Source organism: Trematomus bernacchii, unplaced genomic scaffold (assembly GCF_902827165.1).
Source record: "Trematomus bernacchii unplaced genomic scaffold, fTreBer1.1, whole genome shotgun sequence".
Lineage (NCBI taxonomy): Eukaryota > Metazoa > Chordata > Actinopteri > Perciformes > Nototheniidae > Trematomus > Trematomus bernacchii.
Genome location: NW_022987681.1, coordinates 207224 through 226799, shown reverse-complemented (window position 1 = coordinate 226799; position 19576 = coordinate 207224). Strand labels below are relative to the sequence as shown.

Sequence of the window (19576 nt, the reverse complement as noted above, 5' to 3'; positions counted from 1 at the left end):
GTGTTTACACTGTAGTGTTTAGTGTATACACTGTAGTGGTTACACTGTAGTGTTTACACTGTAGTGTTTACACTGTAGTGTTTAGTGGTTACACTGTAGTGGTTACACTGTAGTGTTTACACTGTAGTGTTTAGTGGTTACACTGTAGTGTTTAGTGGTTACACTGCAGTGGTTACACTGTAGTGTTTAGTGTATACACTGTAGTGTATACACTGTAGTGTTTATACACTGTAGTGTTTAGTGGTTACACTGTAGTGTTTACACTGTAGTGTTTACACTGTAGTGTTTAGTGGTTACACTAGTGTTTAGTGGTTACACTGCAGTGGTTACACTGTAGTGGTTACACTGTAGTGTTTAGTGGTTACACTGTAGTGGTTACATTGTAGTGTTTACACTGTAGTGGTTACACTGTAGTGTTTAGTGGTTACACTGTAGTGGTTACATTGTAGTGTTTACACTGTAGTGGTTACACTGTAGTGTTTAGTGGTTACACTGTAGTGGTTACACTGTAGTGTTTAGTGTATACACTGTAGTGTATACACTGTAGTGTTTACACTGTAGTGGTTACACTGTAGTGTTTAGTGGTTACACTGTAGTGGTTACACTGTAGTGGTTACACTGTAGTGTTTAGTGGTTACACTGTAGTGGTTACACTGTAGTGTTTAGTGGTTACACTGTAGTGGTTACACTGTAGTGTTTACACTGTAGTGGTTACACTGTAGTGTTTAGTGGTTACACTGTAGTGGTTACATTGTAGTGTTTACACTGTAGTGGTTACACTGTAGTGTTTAGTGGTTACACTGTAGTGTTTACACTGTAGTGTTTACACTGTAGTGTTTAGTGGTTACACTGTAGTGGTTACACTGTAGTGTTTACACTGTAGTGTTTAGTGGTTACACTGTAGTGTTTAGTGGTTACACTGTAGTGGTTACACTGTAGTGTTTAGTGGTTACACTGTAGTGTTTACACACTGTAGTGTATACACTGTAGTGTTTAGTGTATACACTGTAGTGTATACACTGTAGTGTTTATACACTGTAGTGTTTAGTGGTTACACTGTAGTGTTTAGTGTATACACTGTAGTGGTTACACTGTAGTGGTTACACTGTAGTGGTTACACTGTAGTGTTTAGTGTATACACTGTAGTGTATACACTGTAGTGTTTATACACTGTAGTGTTTAGTGTTTATACACTGTAGTGTTTAGTGTTTACACTGTAGTGTTTAGTGTATACACTGTAGTGGTTACACTGTAGTGTTTAGTGGTTACACTGTAGTGGTTATACTGTAGTGTTTACACTGTAGTGTTTAGTGGTTACACTGCAGTGGTTACACTGTAGTGTTTAGTGTATACACTGTAGTGTATACACTGTAGTGTTATACACTGTAGTGTTTAGTGGTTACACTGTAGTGTTACACTGTAGTGTTTACACTGTAGTGTTTAGTGGTTACCACTGTAGTGTTTAGTGGTTACACTGCAGTGGTTACACTGTAGTGTTTACACTGTAGGTGTTTTAGTGTATACACTACAGTGTAACCACTACAGTGTAACCACTAAACACTACAGTGTGTAAACACTACAGTGTATCCACTACAGTGTATCCACTAAACACTACAGTGTAAACACTACAGTGTATACACTACAGTGTATACACTGTAGTGTATACACTGTAGTGTTTACACTGTAGTGTTTACACACTGTAGTGTTTACACTGTAGTGTTTACACTGTAGTGTTTAGTGGTTACACTGTAGTGTTTACACTGTAGTGTTTAGTGTATACACTGTAGTGTATACACTGTAGTGTTTACACTGTAGTGGTTACACTGTAGTGTTTAGTGGTTACACTGTAGTGGTTACACTGTAGTGGTTACACTGTAGTGTTTAGTGGTTACACTGTAGTGTTTACACTGTAGTGTATACACTGTAGTGGTTACACTGTAGTGTTTAGTGGTTACACTGTAGTGGTTACACTGTAGTGGTTACACTGTAGTGTTTACACTGTAGTGTTTAGTGTATACACTGTAGTGTATACACTGTAGTGTATACACTGTAGTGGTTACACTGTAGTGTTTAGTGGTTACACTGTAGTGGTTACACTGTAGTGTTTAGTGGTTACACTGTAGTGGTTACATTGTAGTGGTTACACTGTAGTGGTTACACTGTAGTGTTTAGTGGTTACACTGTAGTGTTTACACTGTAGTGTTTAGTGTATACACTGTAGTGGTTACATTGTAGTGTTTACACTGTAGTGGTTACACTGTAGTGTTTAGTGGTTACACTGTAGTGGTTACACTGTAGTGGTTACACTGTAGTGTTTACACTGTAGTGTTTAGTGTATACACTGTAGTGTATACACTGTAGTGTTTACACTGTAGTGGTTACACTGTAGTGTTTAGTGGTTACACTGTAGTGGTTACACTGTAGTGTTTAGTGGTTACACTGTAGTGGTTACATTGTAGTGTTTACACTGTAGTGGTTACACTGTAGTGTTTAGTGGTTACACTGTAGTGGTTACATTGTAGTGTTTACACTGTAGTGGTTACACTATAGTGTTTAGTGGTTACACTGTAGTGGTTACACTGTAGTGTTTACACTGTAGTGTTTAGTGTATACACTGTAGTGTATACACTGTAGTGTTTACACTGTAGTGGTTACACTGTAGTGTTTAGTGGTTACACTGTAGTGGTTACACTGTAGTGTTTAGTGGTTACACTGTAGTGGTTACACTGTAGTGTTTAGTGGTTACACTGTAGTGGTTACATTGTAGTGTTTACACTGTAGTGGTTACACTGTAGTGTTTAGTGGTTACACTGTAGTGGTTACACTGTAGTGTTTACACTGTAGTGTTTAGTGTATACACTGTAGTGTATACACTGTAGTGTTTATACACTGTAGTGTTTAGTGGTTACACTGTAGTGTTTAGTGTATACACTGTAGTGGTTACACTGTAGTGTTTACACTGTAGTGTTTACACTGTAGTGTTTAGTGGTTACACTGTAGTGGTTACACTGTAGTGTTTACACTGTAGTGTTTAGTGGTTACACTGTAGTGTTTAGTGGTTACACTGTAGTGGTTACACTGTAGTGTTTAGTGGTTACACTGTAGTGTTTACACACTGTAGTGTATACACTGTAGTGTTTAGTGGTTACACTGTAGTGTATACACTGTAGTGGTTACACTGTAGTGGTTACACTGTAGTGTTTACACTGTAGTGTTTAGTGTATACACTGTAGTGTATACACTGTAGTGTTTAGTGGTTACACTGTAGTGTTTAGTGTATACACTGTAGTGGTTACACTGTAGTGGTTACACTGTAGTGTTTACACTGTAGTGTTTAGTGTATACACTGTAGTGTATACACTGTAGTGTTTATACACTGTAGTGTTTAGTGTTTACACTGTAGTGTTTAGTGTATACACTGTAGTGGTTACACTGTAGTGTTTACACTGTAGTGTTTACACTGTAGTGTTTAGTGGTTACACTGTAGTGGTTACACTGTAGTGTTTACACTGTAGTGTTTAGTGGTTACACTGTAGTGTTAGTGGTTACACTGCAGTGGTTACACTGTAGTGTTTAGTGTATACACTGTAGTGTATACACTGTAGTGTTTATACACTGTAGTGTTTAGTGGTTACACTGTAGTGTTTACACTGTAGTGTTTACACTGTAGTGTTTAGTGGTTACACTAGTGTTTAGTGGTTACACTGCAGTGGTTACACTGTAGTGGTTACACTGTAGTGTTTAGTGGTTACACTGTAGTGGTTACATTGTAGTGTTTACACTGTAGTGGTTACACTGTAGTGTTTAGTGGTTACACTGTAGTGGTTACATTGTAGTGTTTACACTGTAGTGGTTACACTGTAGTGTTTAGTGGTTACACTGTAGTGGTTACACTGTAGTGTTTAGTGTATACACTGTAGTGTATACACTGTAGTGTTTACACTGTAGTGGTTACACTGTAGTGTTTAGTGGTTACACTGTAGTGGTTACACTGTAGTGGTTACACTGTAGTGTTTAGTGGTTACACTGTAGTGGTTACACTGTAGTGTTTACACTGTAGTGGTTACACTGTAGTGTTTAGTGGTTACACTGTAGTGGTTACATTGTAGTGTTTACACTGTAGTGGTTACACTGTAGTGTTTAGTGGTTACACTGTAGTGTTTACACTGTAGTGTTTACACTGTAGTGTTTAGTGGTTACACTGTAGTGTTTAGTGGTTACACTGTAGTGGTTACACTGTAGTGTTTAGTGGTTACACTGTAGTGTTTACACACTGTAGTGTATACACTGTAGTGTTTAGTGTATACACTGTAGTGTATACACTGTAGTGTTTATACACTGTAGTGTTTAGTGGTTACACTGTAGTGTTTAGTGTATACACTGTAGTGGTTACACTGTAGTGGTTACACTGTAGTGGTTACACTGTAGTGTTTAGTGTATACACTGTAGTGTATACACTGTAGTGTTTATACACTGTAGTGTTTAGTGTTTATACACTGTAGTGTTTAGTGTTTACACTGTAGTGTTTAGTGTATACACTGTAGTGGTTACACTGTAGTGTTTAGTGGTTACACTGTAGTGGTTATACTGTAGTGTTTACACTGTAGTGTTTAGTGGTTACACTGCAGTGGTTACACTGTAGTGTTTAGTGTATACACTGTAGTGTATACACTGTAGTGTTTATACACTGTAGTGTTTAGTGGTTACACTGTAGTGTTTACACTGTAGTGTTTACACTGTAGTGTTTAGTGGTTACACTGTAGTGTTTAGTGGTTACACTGCAGTGGTTACACTGTAGTGTTTACACTGTAGTGTTTAGTGTATACACTACAGTGTAACCACTACAGTGTAACCACTAAACACTACAGTGTGTAAACACTACAGTGTATCCACTACAGTGTATCCACTAAACACTACAGTGTAAACACTACAGTGTATACACTACAGTGTATACACTGTAGTGTATACACTGTAGTGGTTACACTGTAGGTTGAAATGGGTTTTTATAAACGTAGAGTAAGAAGTGCGATCTCTGACTGTTGGTAGAAATATAAAGTAGCTTTAAACTGAAATACTCAAGTAAAGTACACATTTGTCAACAAAGTACTTCATTACAATACTTGAGTAAATGTACTCAGTTACTATGCTAGATAGATGACGTTTTCTATTTTTCCAAAAATTCAGACTTAATTCTGAACATTTCCGAATTCTTAATTTTTCCTGAAAATCTCAGAATTGTGATATTTTTCCAAAATGTTTATCTTTATTATACATTTCAACATGAGCTTTATGTGTATTGCACACTGTGTTTATTGATCAGTTCTTACAGGCATGTAAGAACATGAACCCAGAGATGAGTCATTATTCCTGTTAACGAGCTCACGAGGTTAACGAGCCGTCAGAGTGACTGTGCTGAGTGTTGCATTGTGGGAGTGGTTGCTGAAAGGAGACAGTGGGCCCATTGACTCTGGGAACAGACCCCCTGTTGTGAGAGACTCTGAGGTCTCTGCATGATAACTAAAGCTTCACTAATGTTCTGCCCCCTGTCGCCCCCTGCTGTCTGGTTCATCTGACTTGGTGTTTATTGTTTTGTTTCCCCCCCTTCAGGCGAAGAAGCCTCTTTGCCTTCCTTACCCTCCTGCCGTCCTGCCTCTGGACTGACTATCTTTTGGCTTTTTATATTAACCCTTGGTAAGTAATCACCTAAAGCCACAGGTCACAGTATCCTCAGAGACACTGTTTCCCTCTCTGGAGACACGTTTAATAAGAGGTCATCGTTTGTATTGTTTCCTGATGTCAACTAATCCCAGGGACACCAAACTCAAGTTTCACAAAGAAGTGGAAAAAGGGAATTTATCATTTTTTATAATAAAACTAAAAAATGTATAATTAAAGAAAAACTAAACATTTTCTCCGGGATTCAAAACGTACATTTTTATCAGAAAAATATATTTTTTTAAACACAGAAATTTGCAAAAACATGATTTCTATGAAACATATTTAGGAATATATATCACCTCTTTACAAGAAGAAAATAAAATCATGAAAACATCATAAATGTACAAGAAAATACATCACAACTTGCAGACATCAGACATCAGACGAGGATACAAATATGAAAAGAAAATCACAAAATAAATATTGAATCCCAGAGATGTACATTGTTGAGTTTTGTTATTATTAAGTAAATAAAGCTGGCTCCACAAACCTTGGGATTATTGACAAGAACCAATCACAGGAAACCACCGACTCTTATTTTCAAATTTAAAAATGTCTTCTTTAAAGTCCAGTTTGATTGACGGGGAAACAGGAAGTCAGCAGACGTTGAACTTTGTCCTGCGATGCTGTGTCTGTGGTCTCACAAATATAACCTGTGGATGTAGCACGATGCTAACTGTGAGGCTAACTGTGAGGCTAACTGTTGGTGCTAACTGTGATGCTAACTGTGAGGCCAACTGTGATGCTAACTGTGAGGCTAACTGTGAGGCTAACTGTTGGTGCTAACTGTGATGCTAACTGTGAGGCCAACTGTGATGCTAACTGTGGTGCTAACTGTGATGCTAACTGTTGATGCTAACTGTGATGCTAACTGTGAGGCCAACTGTGATGCTAACTGTGGTGCTAACTGTGATGCTAACTGTGATGCCAACTGTTGGTGCTAACTGTGATGCTAACTGTTGGTGCTAACTGTTGGTACTAACTGTTGGTGCTAACTGTTGGTGCTAACTGTGATGCTAACTGTTGGTACTAACTGTTGGTGCTAACTGTTGGTGCTAACTGTGATGCTAACTGTTGGTACTAACTGTTGGTGCTAACTGTTGGTGCTAACTGTTGGTGCTAACTGTGATGCTAACTGTTGGTGCTAACTGTTGGTGCTAACTGTGATGCTAGCTGTTGGTGCTAACTGTTGGTGCTAACTGTTGGTGCTAACTGTAGGTGCTAACTACGCTCTGCATGCCGTCAGTCTTTCTCTTCTTGTTTGTTTTTAAACTAAAGATTTCTCTGAGCTCTGATTGGCTGATTATTCTGTATATTCCGGTGTGCATGTTCCTGGTTAAAACTTTAACATGTGACGATGTACTCGGGCCATTGTAGGTACAAATAAATAGATAAATATGGCGCCATAAAAGGGATGTAAAAATCTGAATTTCCAGATTAAAGTTGAATTTAAAGTGGACCTATCATGCTATATTTGAATAATATAGTGTAGGACCATACCTATATAAGGCATATTTATACTTTTTTCTTTTCAAAATACCAAACAGATCATGCATTTTAGCCATGCCTCATTTTGCTCAATTTGACATTTTCTAGCTCTGTTTTAGCAAGGGCTGATTCTGTGAGAACAGCACCACCTACAGGCCTGGCATATGTACTACAGCGTCTCCAGCGCTTTCGAACGGCAATGGCCGTGGCTGTCTCCTCCTGATTGGTGGAGTTGGCCCAATAGCCGTAGCGCCACCGTCCTGACGTCAGGACAGTGTTCAAATCTGGATCAGTTTTTATCAGATCCGTTGCAGCCCCTTTTTTAGAGATTTGGGTATGGAGGAAAATAGAGAGGGTTGTGTTTTCTGACACTTGGTGAGTTCCCTGGAACACCGGGGACACATATTCATGTAGAAAAGACGTACACAAGTGCATTTTGCATGATAGGTCCCCTTTAAAGTAAAAAATGTTAATGTTTTTTTTAATTCAAGATATTCTAAACGGATTAATTTGCAACAAAAAAAAATGCAATTTCCATTAAAGCAAAGCAAATGTAAGTATGGAAGAGGATTCGGGACTTTTTATTTTTTTAATTTCAGATTTTTCTCAAAAAAAGTCAGAACTCGGAAAACACTTTTTTTTCTTTTCAAAATGTTGATATTTTCTCAGAATTCTGACTTATATCAGAATGTTGACCCTTCCTCTAATCTCCCCCGATAACAATGGCCCTGACAAACCGTCGGTCGTTATGAAATCACTCAGAGATTCAATCTTTAAAAACAGAAGCGAGAGGTTTACATTGAAATGACTGCATGTTTGATATTAAGCTTTCTTTAAAGTATTAATATTTTAAACGAACGAGAGCTGAGCATGATATTCATTCTCTGTAAAATAAGGTTAGTATTTTAAAGGGTTCAACCGATGGATGGGTTTCATACAGCGAAGATAAAAAAACGTACATTTTTAAACGTAAATGTTTGAAAAAGCATCCAAAAATATTATATTAGTATTTAAAAAAAATTGAAACTTGACAAGACATTTATTTACTTATTTTAATAAAGTTTAAACAACATACAATTAAACAACCTTTTAGTTGTATTGGTGACGTCTTATTTTATATTTGAAAGCACAATAACAATACCTCCATCGGTCTAACCCTCCTGTTCTGTTTAAAGCATAGCGCTCTTTATTATAATATTTATTTATTATATTCTTTATTCTGTCCGTTTCTCATCGTGAGGATTTTTATAACCTTTGTATTTTTTTAGGAGCAAGACAGCTTTAAAGAAGCGGAAACTAACCAGGTAACATCTAACGTTTCTTCATCCTCCACCTGTGTGTGTGTGTGTGTGTGTGTGTGTGTGTGTGTGTGTGTGTGTGTGTGTGTGTGTGTGTGTGTGTGTGTGTGTGTGTGTGTGTGTGTGTGTGTGTGTGTGTGTGTGTGTGTGGTGTGTGTGTGTGTGTGTGTGTGTGTGTGTGTGTGTGTGTGTGTGTGTGTGTGTGTGTGTGTGTGTGTGTGTGTGTGTGTGTAATACGTCAGTGTCTGATTTGTTGTTATCTCCTGACTCTTTGTTGTGTCTGCTCTCAGCCCGGTGCAGCTGGACGACTTCGAGGCGTACTTCAGAGAGATGAGCAAAGACTCTGCGTACAAGTTCTCCCTGCAGTTTGAGGTACGGCTCATCTACCTTCAACTTTATTTATTTATTTTATTTATTTTATTTATTTTATTTATTTTATTTATTTATTTATTTATTTATTATTTATTTATTTATTTTATTTATTTTATTGTTCCTCATGTTCCTCATGTTCTCTGTTCTCCAGGAGCTGAAGAGTGTGGGTCTGGATCTCTCCCACGATGCAGCTGATCTACCCGTGAACCGTCCGAAGAACCGATACACGAACATCCTGCCGTGTACGAGACATTGTTCTTTATTTAAAGTTCCTCCAGTTCTCTGGTTCTAAACCTTTCTGACTGGTGTCAGGTTAAGGTTAGGGTTCCACAAACAGGGTTAGGGTTAGGGTTCCACAAACAGGGTTAGGGTTCCACAAACAGGGTTAGGGTTAGGGGTCCACAAACAGGGTTAGGGTTAGGGTTCCACAAACAGGGTTAGGGTTAGGGTTCCACAAACAGGGTTAGGGTTAGGGTTCCACAAACAGGGTTAGGGTTCCACAAACAGGGTTAGGGTTCCACAAACAGGGTTAGGGTTAGGGGTCCACAAACAGGGTTAGGGTTAGGGGTCCACAAACAGGGTTAGGGTTCCACAAACAGGGTTAGGGTTAGGGGTCCACAAACAGGGTTAGGGTTAGGGTTCCACAAACAGGGTTAGGGTTAGGGTTCCACAAACAGGGTTAGGGTTAGGGGTCCACAAACAGGGTTAGGGTTAGGGTTCCACAGACAGGGTTAGGGTTAGGGGTCCACAAACAGGGTTAGGGGTCCACAAACAGGGTTAGGGTTAGGGGTCCACAAACAGGGTTAGGGTTCCACAAACAGGGTTAGGGTTAGGGGTCCACAAACAGGGTTAGGGGTCCACAAACAGGGTTAGGGTTAGGGGTCCACAAACAGGGTTAGGGTTAGGGGTCCACAAACAGTGGATACAAAATGTTTTGGGTGGAAATAAAATGCTCTCTCTAACCTGCGTTCCCCTGAGATCCCCTGCAGCACCTCTAGGGGTCCCTGTAGCACCTCTAGGGTCCCTGCAGCACCTCTAGGGTCCCTGCAGCACCTCTAGGGTCCATGTAGCTCCTCTAGGGGTCCCTGTAGCACCTCTAGGGTCCCTGCAGCACCTCTAGGGTCCCTGTAGCCCCTCTAGGGTCCCTGTAGCACCTCTAGGGGTCCCTGCAGCACCTCTAGGGTCCCTGTAGCTCCTCTAGGGTCCCTGTATCACCTCTAGGGTCCCTGCAGCACCTCTAGGGTCCCTGTAGCACCTCTAGGGTCCCTGCAGCACCCCCGGGGGTCCCGGTACCTTTAAAGATTGTTGATCATTTAAACCAGGCATGGGCAAACAAAAGCCCAACGGGCCATATACGGCCCGTTGGGCTTTAGAATCCGGCCCGCCGAATATTGGTACAAAATTGTCCAAATTATAGGAAAGACCGCATTCATTTTGCCTTTTTCCTGCAATACCTGGCATTCCAGTTGATCCCACTAGATGGCGCACTCTAGACACAATGACCTTTGCTGGAGTCTGGTCTATTCTCTCAGCTGGCCCCACTCGGCAACCCGGCAAGATCAGAGAACCAAATACGTCACGCTTACATTGGAGGGGGTCGAGATTAACCTGAGCAGCAATAACAGTTCATGGCGAAATACAAGTTGTAACAAGTTAAACAGTAGCGCTGAGCAAAGGGACTAGAACGCGACCACACACTTATAAAAAACACTTATATAAAGTCAGGCAACACTAACCAGCTGAGTGTGATTCTGTTTATTTTGTGTAGAAAACGGTTTATGCCACAATATGACACGAGATAGTCTGATTAGCTTCGGTTGCTATGCTAACATCACCTGTATAATGCCAGAGAAACTTTCATAACAGCGTTGTGATGCCGAACAGCTTTCAGACTAAAACACATTCACTGATGGGGATGGGGGATATTTATCAGCTGCTTGTGTGACAGTCAGACAGTGAATACTTTACAGCGGCCGCTGCCACGAGTTAACGGTAGAATAAACTCCGATGGACGAGCAGCACTGCAGCGGGCGGTAATGCCACTGAACCACATTAATAAACACCACGGCACTCTGGAGAAAGGTATAAGGCTGGAGAAGTAGTTCTTTAATTTAATCTGGCTTCGTATGATTAAAAACTACCAGACGCAGTTCTCTATTGATGTTGTTGTGAGCGGTGTTGCGGAGAAAATCAGCGACGTAAAACGCTGTGTGGGTCATTAGAAGGCACGTAAACGGTTACGTCATGACGCAAACGATGACGCAATGACGCAATAACTCACCTTTGAACCTAATTCACCTTTGAACCTAATTCACCTTTGAACCTGCATCTGTATGAGTGGACCAAAGAAAAGAAAAGTCGACAATGAGTGCCGAGTGTATACTGAGGAGTGGACAGCTAAATATTTTTTCACCGATCTGCTACTGGCCCATCTGTTACATTTTAAAACTCATAGTGGCCCCCGAGCCAAAAAGTTTGCCCACCCCTGATTTAAACAGATCTTAATATTTCTGATGTTCTCCTCAGACGACTTCAGCCGGGTGCAGCTGCTCTCTCTGCACCACGACGAGGGCTCCGACTACATCAACGCCAACTACATCCCCGTCAGTCCCTTACTGTTATTGTTATTGTTATTATCATTATTATTAAATAATGTTATACATATATGTGTATTTGTACACAGGGCTATAAGACCCCCCAGGAGTATGAGAGTATTTATATATGTGTATTTGTACACAGGGCTATAAGACCCCCCAGGAGTATGAGAGTATTTATATATGTGTATTTGTACACAGGGCTATAAGACCCCCCAGGAGTATGAGAGTATTTATATATGTGTATTTGTACACAGGGCTATAAGACCCCCCAGGAGTATGAGAGTATTTATATATGTGTATTTGTACACAGGGCTATAAGACCCCCCAGGAGTATGAGAGTATTTATATATGTGTATTTGTACACAGGGCTATAAGACCCCCCAGGAGTACATAGCGACCCAGGGCCCGCTCCCTGAGACCAGGAATGATTTCTGGAAGATGATCCTCCAGGAGAAGAGCTGTGTGATCGTGATGCTGACGCAGTGCAGCGAGAGACGCAGGGTGAGTACTGCTGAGTACTTATATACACCTGTACTACAACTGTACTACACCTGTACTATATATACTGACGCAGTGCAGCGAGAGACGCAGGGTGAGTACTCAGTACTGCAAAGTACTGTAGTACACCTGTCAGGTACTTTATATATACTTGACCTCAGCTGCATGTCTCAGGTGTGTGTCTCAGGTGTGTGTATACAGGTGTGTGTATACAGGTGTGTGTATACAGGTGTGTGTATACAGGTGTGTGTATACAGGTGTGTGTCTCAGGTGTGTGTAATCCAGGTATTATTGTGTGTCCCAGGTGAAGTGCACTACAGGTGTGTGTGTGTGTGTGTGTGTGTATGTATACAGGTGTGTGTGTGTGAGTGTACAGGTGTGTGTGTCCCAGGTGTGTGTGTGTGTCCCAGGTGTGTGTGTGTGTGTGTGTCCCAGGTGTGTGTGTGTGTGTGTGTGTCCCAGGTGTGTGTGTGTGTGTGTAATCCAGGTGTGTGTGTGTGTGTGTGTGTGTGTGTGTGTGTAATCCAGGTGTGTGTGTGTGTGTGTGTGTGTGTGTGTGTGTGTAATCCAGGTGTGTGTGTGTGTACAGGTATGTGTACTACAGGTGTGTGTGTCTCAGGTGTGTGTGTACAGGTGTGTGTAATCCAGGTGTGTGTGTGTGTCCCAGGTGAAGTGCGACCACTACTGGCCGTTCTCAGACGAGCCGGTTCTGTACGGAGAGATCAGCGTGGAGCTGCTGTCGGAGAGCGAGGCTCCGGAGTGGATCGTCAGGAAGTTCAGACTGGGATACGTGAGTCACCTGTGTGGGTCGGTTATCTGAGGGGGGGGGATACCTGGGGGGAGGGGGGTTATCTGGGGGGGGGTTATCTGAGCGGGGGGGGGGGTACTGTATATTACTGAGATATTTACAGACCAGCACAGAGTTAAAGCAGCCATAAATCTGTCCTCCAGGGGGCGCCACCACCCTGTCTAAATCCTGTAGAACACATCAGATAAAGGGTTCATTTAGTGATTACTTTTATAAGTTATGACATGATATCATTACTTAAATATTATATTAAACAATCTTTATGTTTATATACTTTTTTAGATTTTTCTTTTTTTAGTAAAATGTCTTTTTTTCAATACTTGTATCAGTTGGTATGTTTTTTACGTACGTGAACATCTATCTTAAATGGTACATGTTTATGAGATCAAAGGCATTTATTAGGATCATAAATACATGGATCCTGATATTGAAGCTCAAGCCGCTGACCAGTGAGAGTTTTCTAACACTAACTCTCCCCCCCCCCCCCCCAGGCGGACGAGTCCCAGGACGTCCTGCACCTGAACTACACATCGTGGCCGGATCACGGCGTGCCCACGGTGAACGCCATCGAGAGCATCCTGCAGTTCGTGAGCATCGTGCGTCAGCAGGCCGGGAGGAGCAAGACGCCCGTCACCGTGCACTGCAGGTTACTATCTTCAATCACCTTTAATATTCACTAAGGGTTACTGACGTCACCGTGCACTGCAGGTTGATCGGCATCATGTAAACACAGACAACACACGGACACTGACGCACTATTGCTGATTACATTTGTTTATTGAGGAGTTTATTGGACTTGGTGAGAGAGTAAAGCTGCTTTCAGGGACCATGAATCCCCTCCTGGAGGTTTCATTTCCATGTGTCTCTGCTGAATGTTGATAATCTTTGTTATTCAGTGAGGTTTATCTGTTTTAATGCTGTGTTTCAGTGCGGGGGTGGGCCGCACCGGCACCTTCATGGCTCTGGACCGCCTGATGCAGCACATCAGAGAGCACGAGTTCACTGACATCCTGGGTTTGGTCTCTGAGATGAGGTCGCACCGGCTGTCCATGGTGCAGACCGAGGTAAACATGGAGGAAAGAGACCTGGAGCAGGAGCAAAGGGTTAATGTGGGGTTTGATCAGGATGCAAAGGGTTAATGAGGGGTTTGATCAGGATGCAAAGGGTTAATGAGGGGTTTGATCAGGATTCAAAGGGTTAATGAGGGGTTTGATCAGGATGCAAAGGGTTAATGTGGGGTTTGATCAGGATTCAAAGGGTTAATGAGGGGTTTGATCAGGATGCAAAGAGTTAATGAGGGGTTTGATCAGGATGCAAAGGGTTAATGTGGGGTTTGATCAGGATTCAAAGGGTTAATGAGGGGTTTGATCAGGATGCAAAGAGTTAATGAGGGGTTTGATCAGGATTCAAAGGGTTAATGTGGGGTTTGATCAGGATGCAAAGGGTTAATGTGGGGTTTGATCAGGATGCAAAGGGTTAATGAGGGGTTTGATCAGGATTCAAAGGGTTAATGAGGGGTTTGATCAGGATTCAAAGGGTTAATGAGGGGTTTGATCAGGATGCAAAGGGTTAATGTGGGGTTTGATCAGGATTCAAAGGGTTAATGAGGGGTTTGATCAGGATGCAAAGAGTTAATGAGGGGTTTGATCAGGATGCAAAGGGTTAATGTGGGGTTTGATCAGGATGCAAAGGGTTAATGAGGGGTTTGATCAGGATGCAAAGGGTTAATGAGGGGTTTGATCAGGATTCAAAGAGTTAATGAGGGGTTTGATCAGGATTCAAAGGGTTAATGTGGGGTTTGATCAGGATGCAAAGGGTTAATGTGGGGTTTGATCAGGATGCAAAGGGTTAATGAGGGGTTTGATCAGGATGCAAAGGGTTAATGAGGGGTTTGATCAGGATGCAAAGGGTTAATGTGGGGTTTGATCAGGATTCAAAGGGTTAATGTGGGGTTTGATCAGGATTCAAAGGGTTAATGTGGGGTTTGATCAGGATGCAAAGGGTTAATGAGGGGTTTGATCAGGATGCAAAGGGTTAATGAGGGGTTTGATCAGGATTCAAAGGGTTAATGTGGGGTTTGATCAGGATGCAAAGGGTTAATGTGGGGTTTGATCAGGATGCAAAGGGTTAATGAGGGGTTTGGTAGAAAAGCAAAATATAGTCAGTGTTGTATTTATTGTAAAAAGTCATAAAATAGTTAAATAAGTTGTAAAAAAGTGATTGTGTGTGTGTGTGTGTGTGTGTGTGTGTGTGTGTGTGTGTGTGTGTGTGTGTGTGTGTGTGTGTGTGTGTGTGTGTGTGTGTGTGTGTGTGTGTGTGTGTGTGTGTAGGAGCAGTACGTGTTCATCCATCAGTGTGTGCTGTTGATGTGGCAGAAGAAGAAGCAGCAGAGCTTGACCTCAGACGTGATCTACGAGAACGCCAGCAAGACATAGAACCTGGAGAACCTGGAGAACCCTCCAACGTGAGTTCACTATTAGAATATAAACATAATAATACAACATAGTGCAGTACTATGACTTGTTCCTACTTCTCCACAGACAGCACTTGGGTCTAAAACGACTCATCGTGATATTCTCCCAAACATGTTCTCAGAGATAACACAACACCGGGTTTAAAGCCACAAAGAGCAACATTTTTAAGCAACATATTTACAAAAATACAATAAAAGGCGACACAGGAAGCTGCTTGATGTGCTAGATCCCGCCCACATCTTCACACAGGAGCTGTCAATCAATCATTAGAGATCTGCAGCTAGAACACAAAACACAGAACGGAGACTCAAGCCAAACACAGAATGACATACCATAATAATATGACTTTTTTTTCATATGTTCGACATATTATACTAGGATTTTCGAACTACTAAACTATGACTTTTTGGAGAAAATCGTCGACATTTTCTGAAGTTTTCGAGATACTTTACTATGAAATTTTTAGGACATTTTCGACATGCTATACTATGACTTATTTCTCTTTTTTTTCGACACATTCATTTCTTTTGAAGTTTTCGAGATACTGTACTATGACGTTTTTTTTTACACCTTTTTTATTTGTCTACGGAAACTGCATAGCAACCGATAGAAAGAGATTAGTCTAAACTCTCTGCATGTTTTTCCTTAAACTATTTTAATTAAAAACTACTCCTCAGATCCTGCTGTGTCTGAAATCCCTGGTCCTTGTCTTGCAGGCTGCGAACACGCCCACCTCCTGAGCTTCAGGCATCCATTCTCTGCAGAGGAACACCCGCTTCATCATCACAAAACTAAACAGTGACAAAAAAAAAAAAAAAAATCCAGTTTTTGGTTTGAATTGGTGTCAAAGCATGGGATGGACTTTTGCCTTAAGGAGCCTTCACTGACTGACCAATAGAAACCACTGCCGGGGGGTCAGAGGTCAACGAGCCGTCCTGTGATTGGATGTTCGTCCTCACAACCAGACGAGTCGGTGTAACTGAGTCAGCAGTTTTTTCATTTTTACGTCTTTTTTTAATCTCAGGAGTCGCTGAACACCCAGCAAAACAAACTTCGTCCATAACGCGCTCCGACCCACGGAGGAACCCAGCGAGCGTTCCACGGAGGAACCCAGCGAGCGTTCCACGGAGGAACCCAGCGAGCGTTCCACGGAGGAACCCAGCGAGCGTTCCACGGAGGAACCCAGCGAGCGTTCCACGGAGAGGAGGCTTTGCACAACGTTTCGTTAAAGCTGCTTTTCAAATGATTGCTGTTTTTTTTATTTGATTAAATCACTAAAAACATTCCATCCTGGTCCGACACGTCGCCTCATCACAACGTGTTCTGGAAATGTTTTGCTGCAGATCTTCGAGAAGCGTTTTTTGCTGCGCCCGGACTATTTTTTTCTCGTCGTTAAATGTCTGAATGTTTTGCACAAAATGTCGTTGAAGCTTTTTTAATTGATTGCTGTTTTTTGTTTAAAACACTAAAAAAAACATTCTCATCCTGGCCCGGAGCCGAATCACAACTTTTTGCTGCAGATTTTGAGCTTCTTAAAGCGACGGGACTACTTTTCTCGCCCCGTTAAACGTCTGAATGTTTGCTGGGTCTGCACAAGAACTAAAGGGCACAAAAACACTGGAGGGGAAGGGTCTACTTTCCGTGAAACGCCTCATGCTGCCGTCCCGTCGCTGTCGGGCGTCGAGGTTACAGACTGTGATTGGTCGTAGAGCTGTTGCAGACTGTGATTGGTCGTAGAGCTGTTGCAGACTGTGATTGGTCGTAGAGCTGTTGCAGACTGTGATTGGTCGTAGAGCTGTTGCAGACTGTGATTGGTCGTAGAGCTGTTGCAGACTGTGATTGGTCGTAGAGCTGTTGCAGACTGTGATTGGTCGTAGAGCTGTTGCAGACTGTGATTGGTCGTAGAGCTGTTGCAGACTGTGATTGGTCGTAGAGCTGTTGCAGACTGTGATTGGTCGTAGAGCTGTTGCAGACTGTGATTGGTCGCAGAGCTGTTGCAGACTGTGATTGGTCGTAGAGCTGATACAGACTGTGATTGGTCGTAGAGCTGATACAGACTGTGATTGGTCGTAGAGCTGTTGCAGACTGTGATTGGTCGTAGAGCTGTTGCAGACTGTGATTGGTCGTAGAGCTGATACAGACTGTGATTGGTCGTAGAGCTGTAGTTTGTTTTTGCACTGGGACAGAAGGAAGAGGAGATCTTCCATGTCTTCGTAACGGAGGACTTTAGAGTCGCTGGACGTCCTGTTTGAGACAAGAAGGACAGTCGCACTGCCAAAACCAACAAGGAGTTATTATATCAGAAATATTCTGTCCATGAATTTGGGGAATGACAGAAACATATCTGCAGGCCGGTCCGAGCCTTCATTGCTCAGCATCTTCTCTATCAAAGTAACAACTATCACGAGACAAAACTTAGTCCACGCTGTGATTCAAGAAAGTTCAAATATATAACGTTTAGCACATGGTACAGTCTCTGCTTCTGTTACAGCGTTTAGCACATGGTACAGTCTCTGCTTCTGTTACAGCGTTTAGCACATGGTACAGTCTCTACTTCTGTTACAGCGTTTAGCACATGGTACAGTCTCTGCTTCTGTTACAGCGTTTAGCACATCTTTGGAAGAGCACCACCTTTTTTATTTAGCTCAAATTTGGTGTGAATTTATAAGAACATTAGTGGAATGGAGACGAGAAGTTTCAACGCTCCGCTATCACGAACATTTGGAATATTTGGTCAAATGGAAATATTGTATTGTGCATCATTTAGATTAAATGCTAATGGGAAATTAATTAAACATCACCCATTTTATAGCATTTGGCAACTTTGATTCTTGTATTTAACCTCAAGTTTTGTGCACCTAAAGTAAATATGTGGTGGAATAAATCAATCAATTTCAAATTATACATAATATTATCGTTTTATAATGGAAAAGTGGTTTTGCATTTAACTTACATTTTGTTTGTTTCCATAAAAAAAAGGTACAAATCGCCAAATTTGGTGTTTTTGTTTATCTTTGGTCCAAAATATGCAAAACTTTGGCAGCCAAACATTAAAAAAAAACACAAATAAAACCCATTAATTGGTGCAATTTGTGGGACGTTGTAACAAAATCATTGAGTGTTAACATTAAATCATAATTGAACGATAAAGTTTGTGGCTCGGCCCGACTGAAAACTGAACAGGAAATACTTATCAAGACATTTTCTGAAGCTTCAGTTATTTACAATAATTTGAGTCGTTTTCCATCTTTCTGAGTTTACGGTAAAGGGAAACTGAAAGGTCACTTCCTGGATGAACAGAAGACTATTGGGACATACAATGGTAAAACACTTTGTAATTTCCTGTCAACAATTATCTTACAATTTAATATCAAACAACAATTATCAAAACGTTTTGTAAACCGACTGAATTTAATCTAATTAGATTGAGCGCCTCAAACAATAACATTTAAATAATAAAATAAAAGCTGTTTACATCATTTTGATCACACCCTGTATCGAAACTGTTAAAATATGAAGGTGTGTCAAAAGGTTTATGGACAATTACTGAAAAGTGTTGTAAAATTAACAATTTTGTATGATCCAAATGTCAGGTTTTAGAAGGTACTGAATCCAATTGGATAACAACACTAACATGTAACTGCGTTGCTTTGACCGTGTTTCAGTGTGTGTTCCGGTGAATGTGATGCAGCGTCGTCGTGGCCTTGTGGTTCAAACACCCGAAGTTCCATCTCACTGTTAGATATCAATGTACTGTACATACTAACTACTGCTTAATACTCTGTTTCTACTCGTCATTACAAAAAGTACTTCTCGTGGAAATGTTGCTTTTGAGGTTTGTTTTTTAAAAAGTTGTTGTGTATGTGAATCATCTTTACCTGAGCCAGGAGTTCTCGGAGAACGGAGAAACGTTCGTGGACAGAGAAATGTTTGTGGAAATGTTTGTGGAAACGTTCGTGGTAACGTTCACGGACAGAGAAACGTTCGTGGAAATGTTCATGGACAGAGAAATGTTTGTGGAAACGTTCGTGGAAACGTTCACGGACAGAGAAATGTTTGTGGAAACGTTCGTGGACAGAGAAACGTTCGTGGAAACGTTCACGGACAGAGAAACGTTCGTGGAAACGTTCGTGGACAGAGAAACGTTCGTGGAAACGTTCACGGACAGAGAAACGTTCGTGGAAACGTTCGTGGACGAGAAAACGTTCGTGGAAAACGTTCGTGGACAGAAACGTTCGTGGAAACGTTCGTGGACAGAGAAACGTTCGTGGAAACGTTCATGGACAGAGAAACGTTCGTGGAAATGTTCGTGGACAGAGAAAC

General features: G+C 41.4%; 1 protein-coding gene across 1 annotated transcript in view; it reads left to right on the top strand.

Moving 5' to 3' along the window:
* ptpro (protein tyrosine phosphatase receptor type O) overlaps positions 1–16155 on the top strand; it is a 50989-nt gene extending 34834 nt beyond the window's left edge. Inside the window, 11 exon segments of the mRNA XM_034136299.1 lie at positions 5608–5691; positions 8475–8510; positions 8795–8876; positions 9028–9118; positions 11403–11479; positions 11840–11974; positions 12639–12761; positions 13271–13425; positions 13708–13843; positions 15110–15243; positions 15970–16155. Coding sequence (XP_033992190.1) covers positions 5608–5691; positions 8475–8510; positions 8795–8876; positions 9028–9118; positions 11403–11479; positions 11840–11974; positions 12639–12761; positions 13271–13425; positions 13708–13843; positions 15110–15214 — 1024 coding nt within the window. The 3' untranslated portion in view covers positions 15215–15243; positions 15970–16155.
* Positions 16156–19576: the final 3421 nt, after the last annotated feature.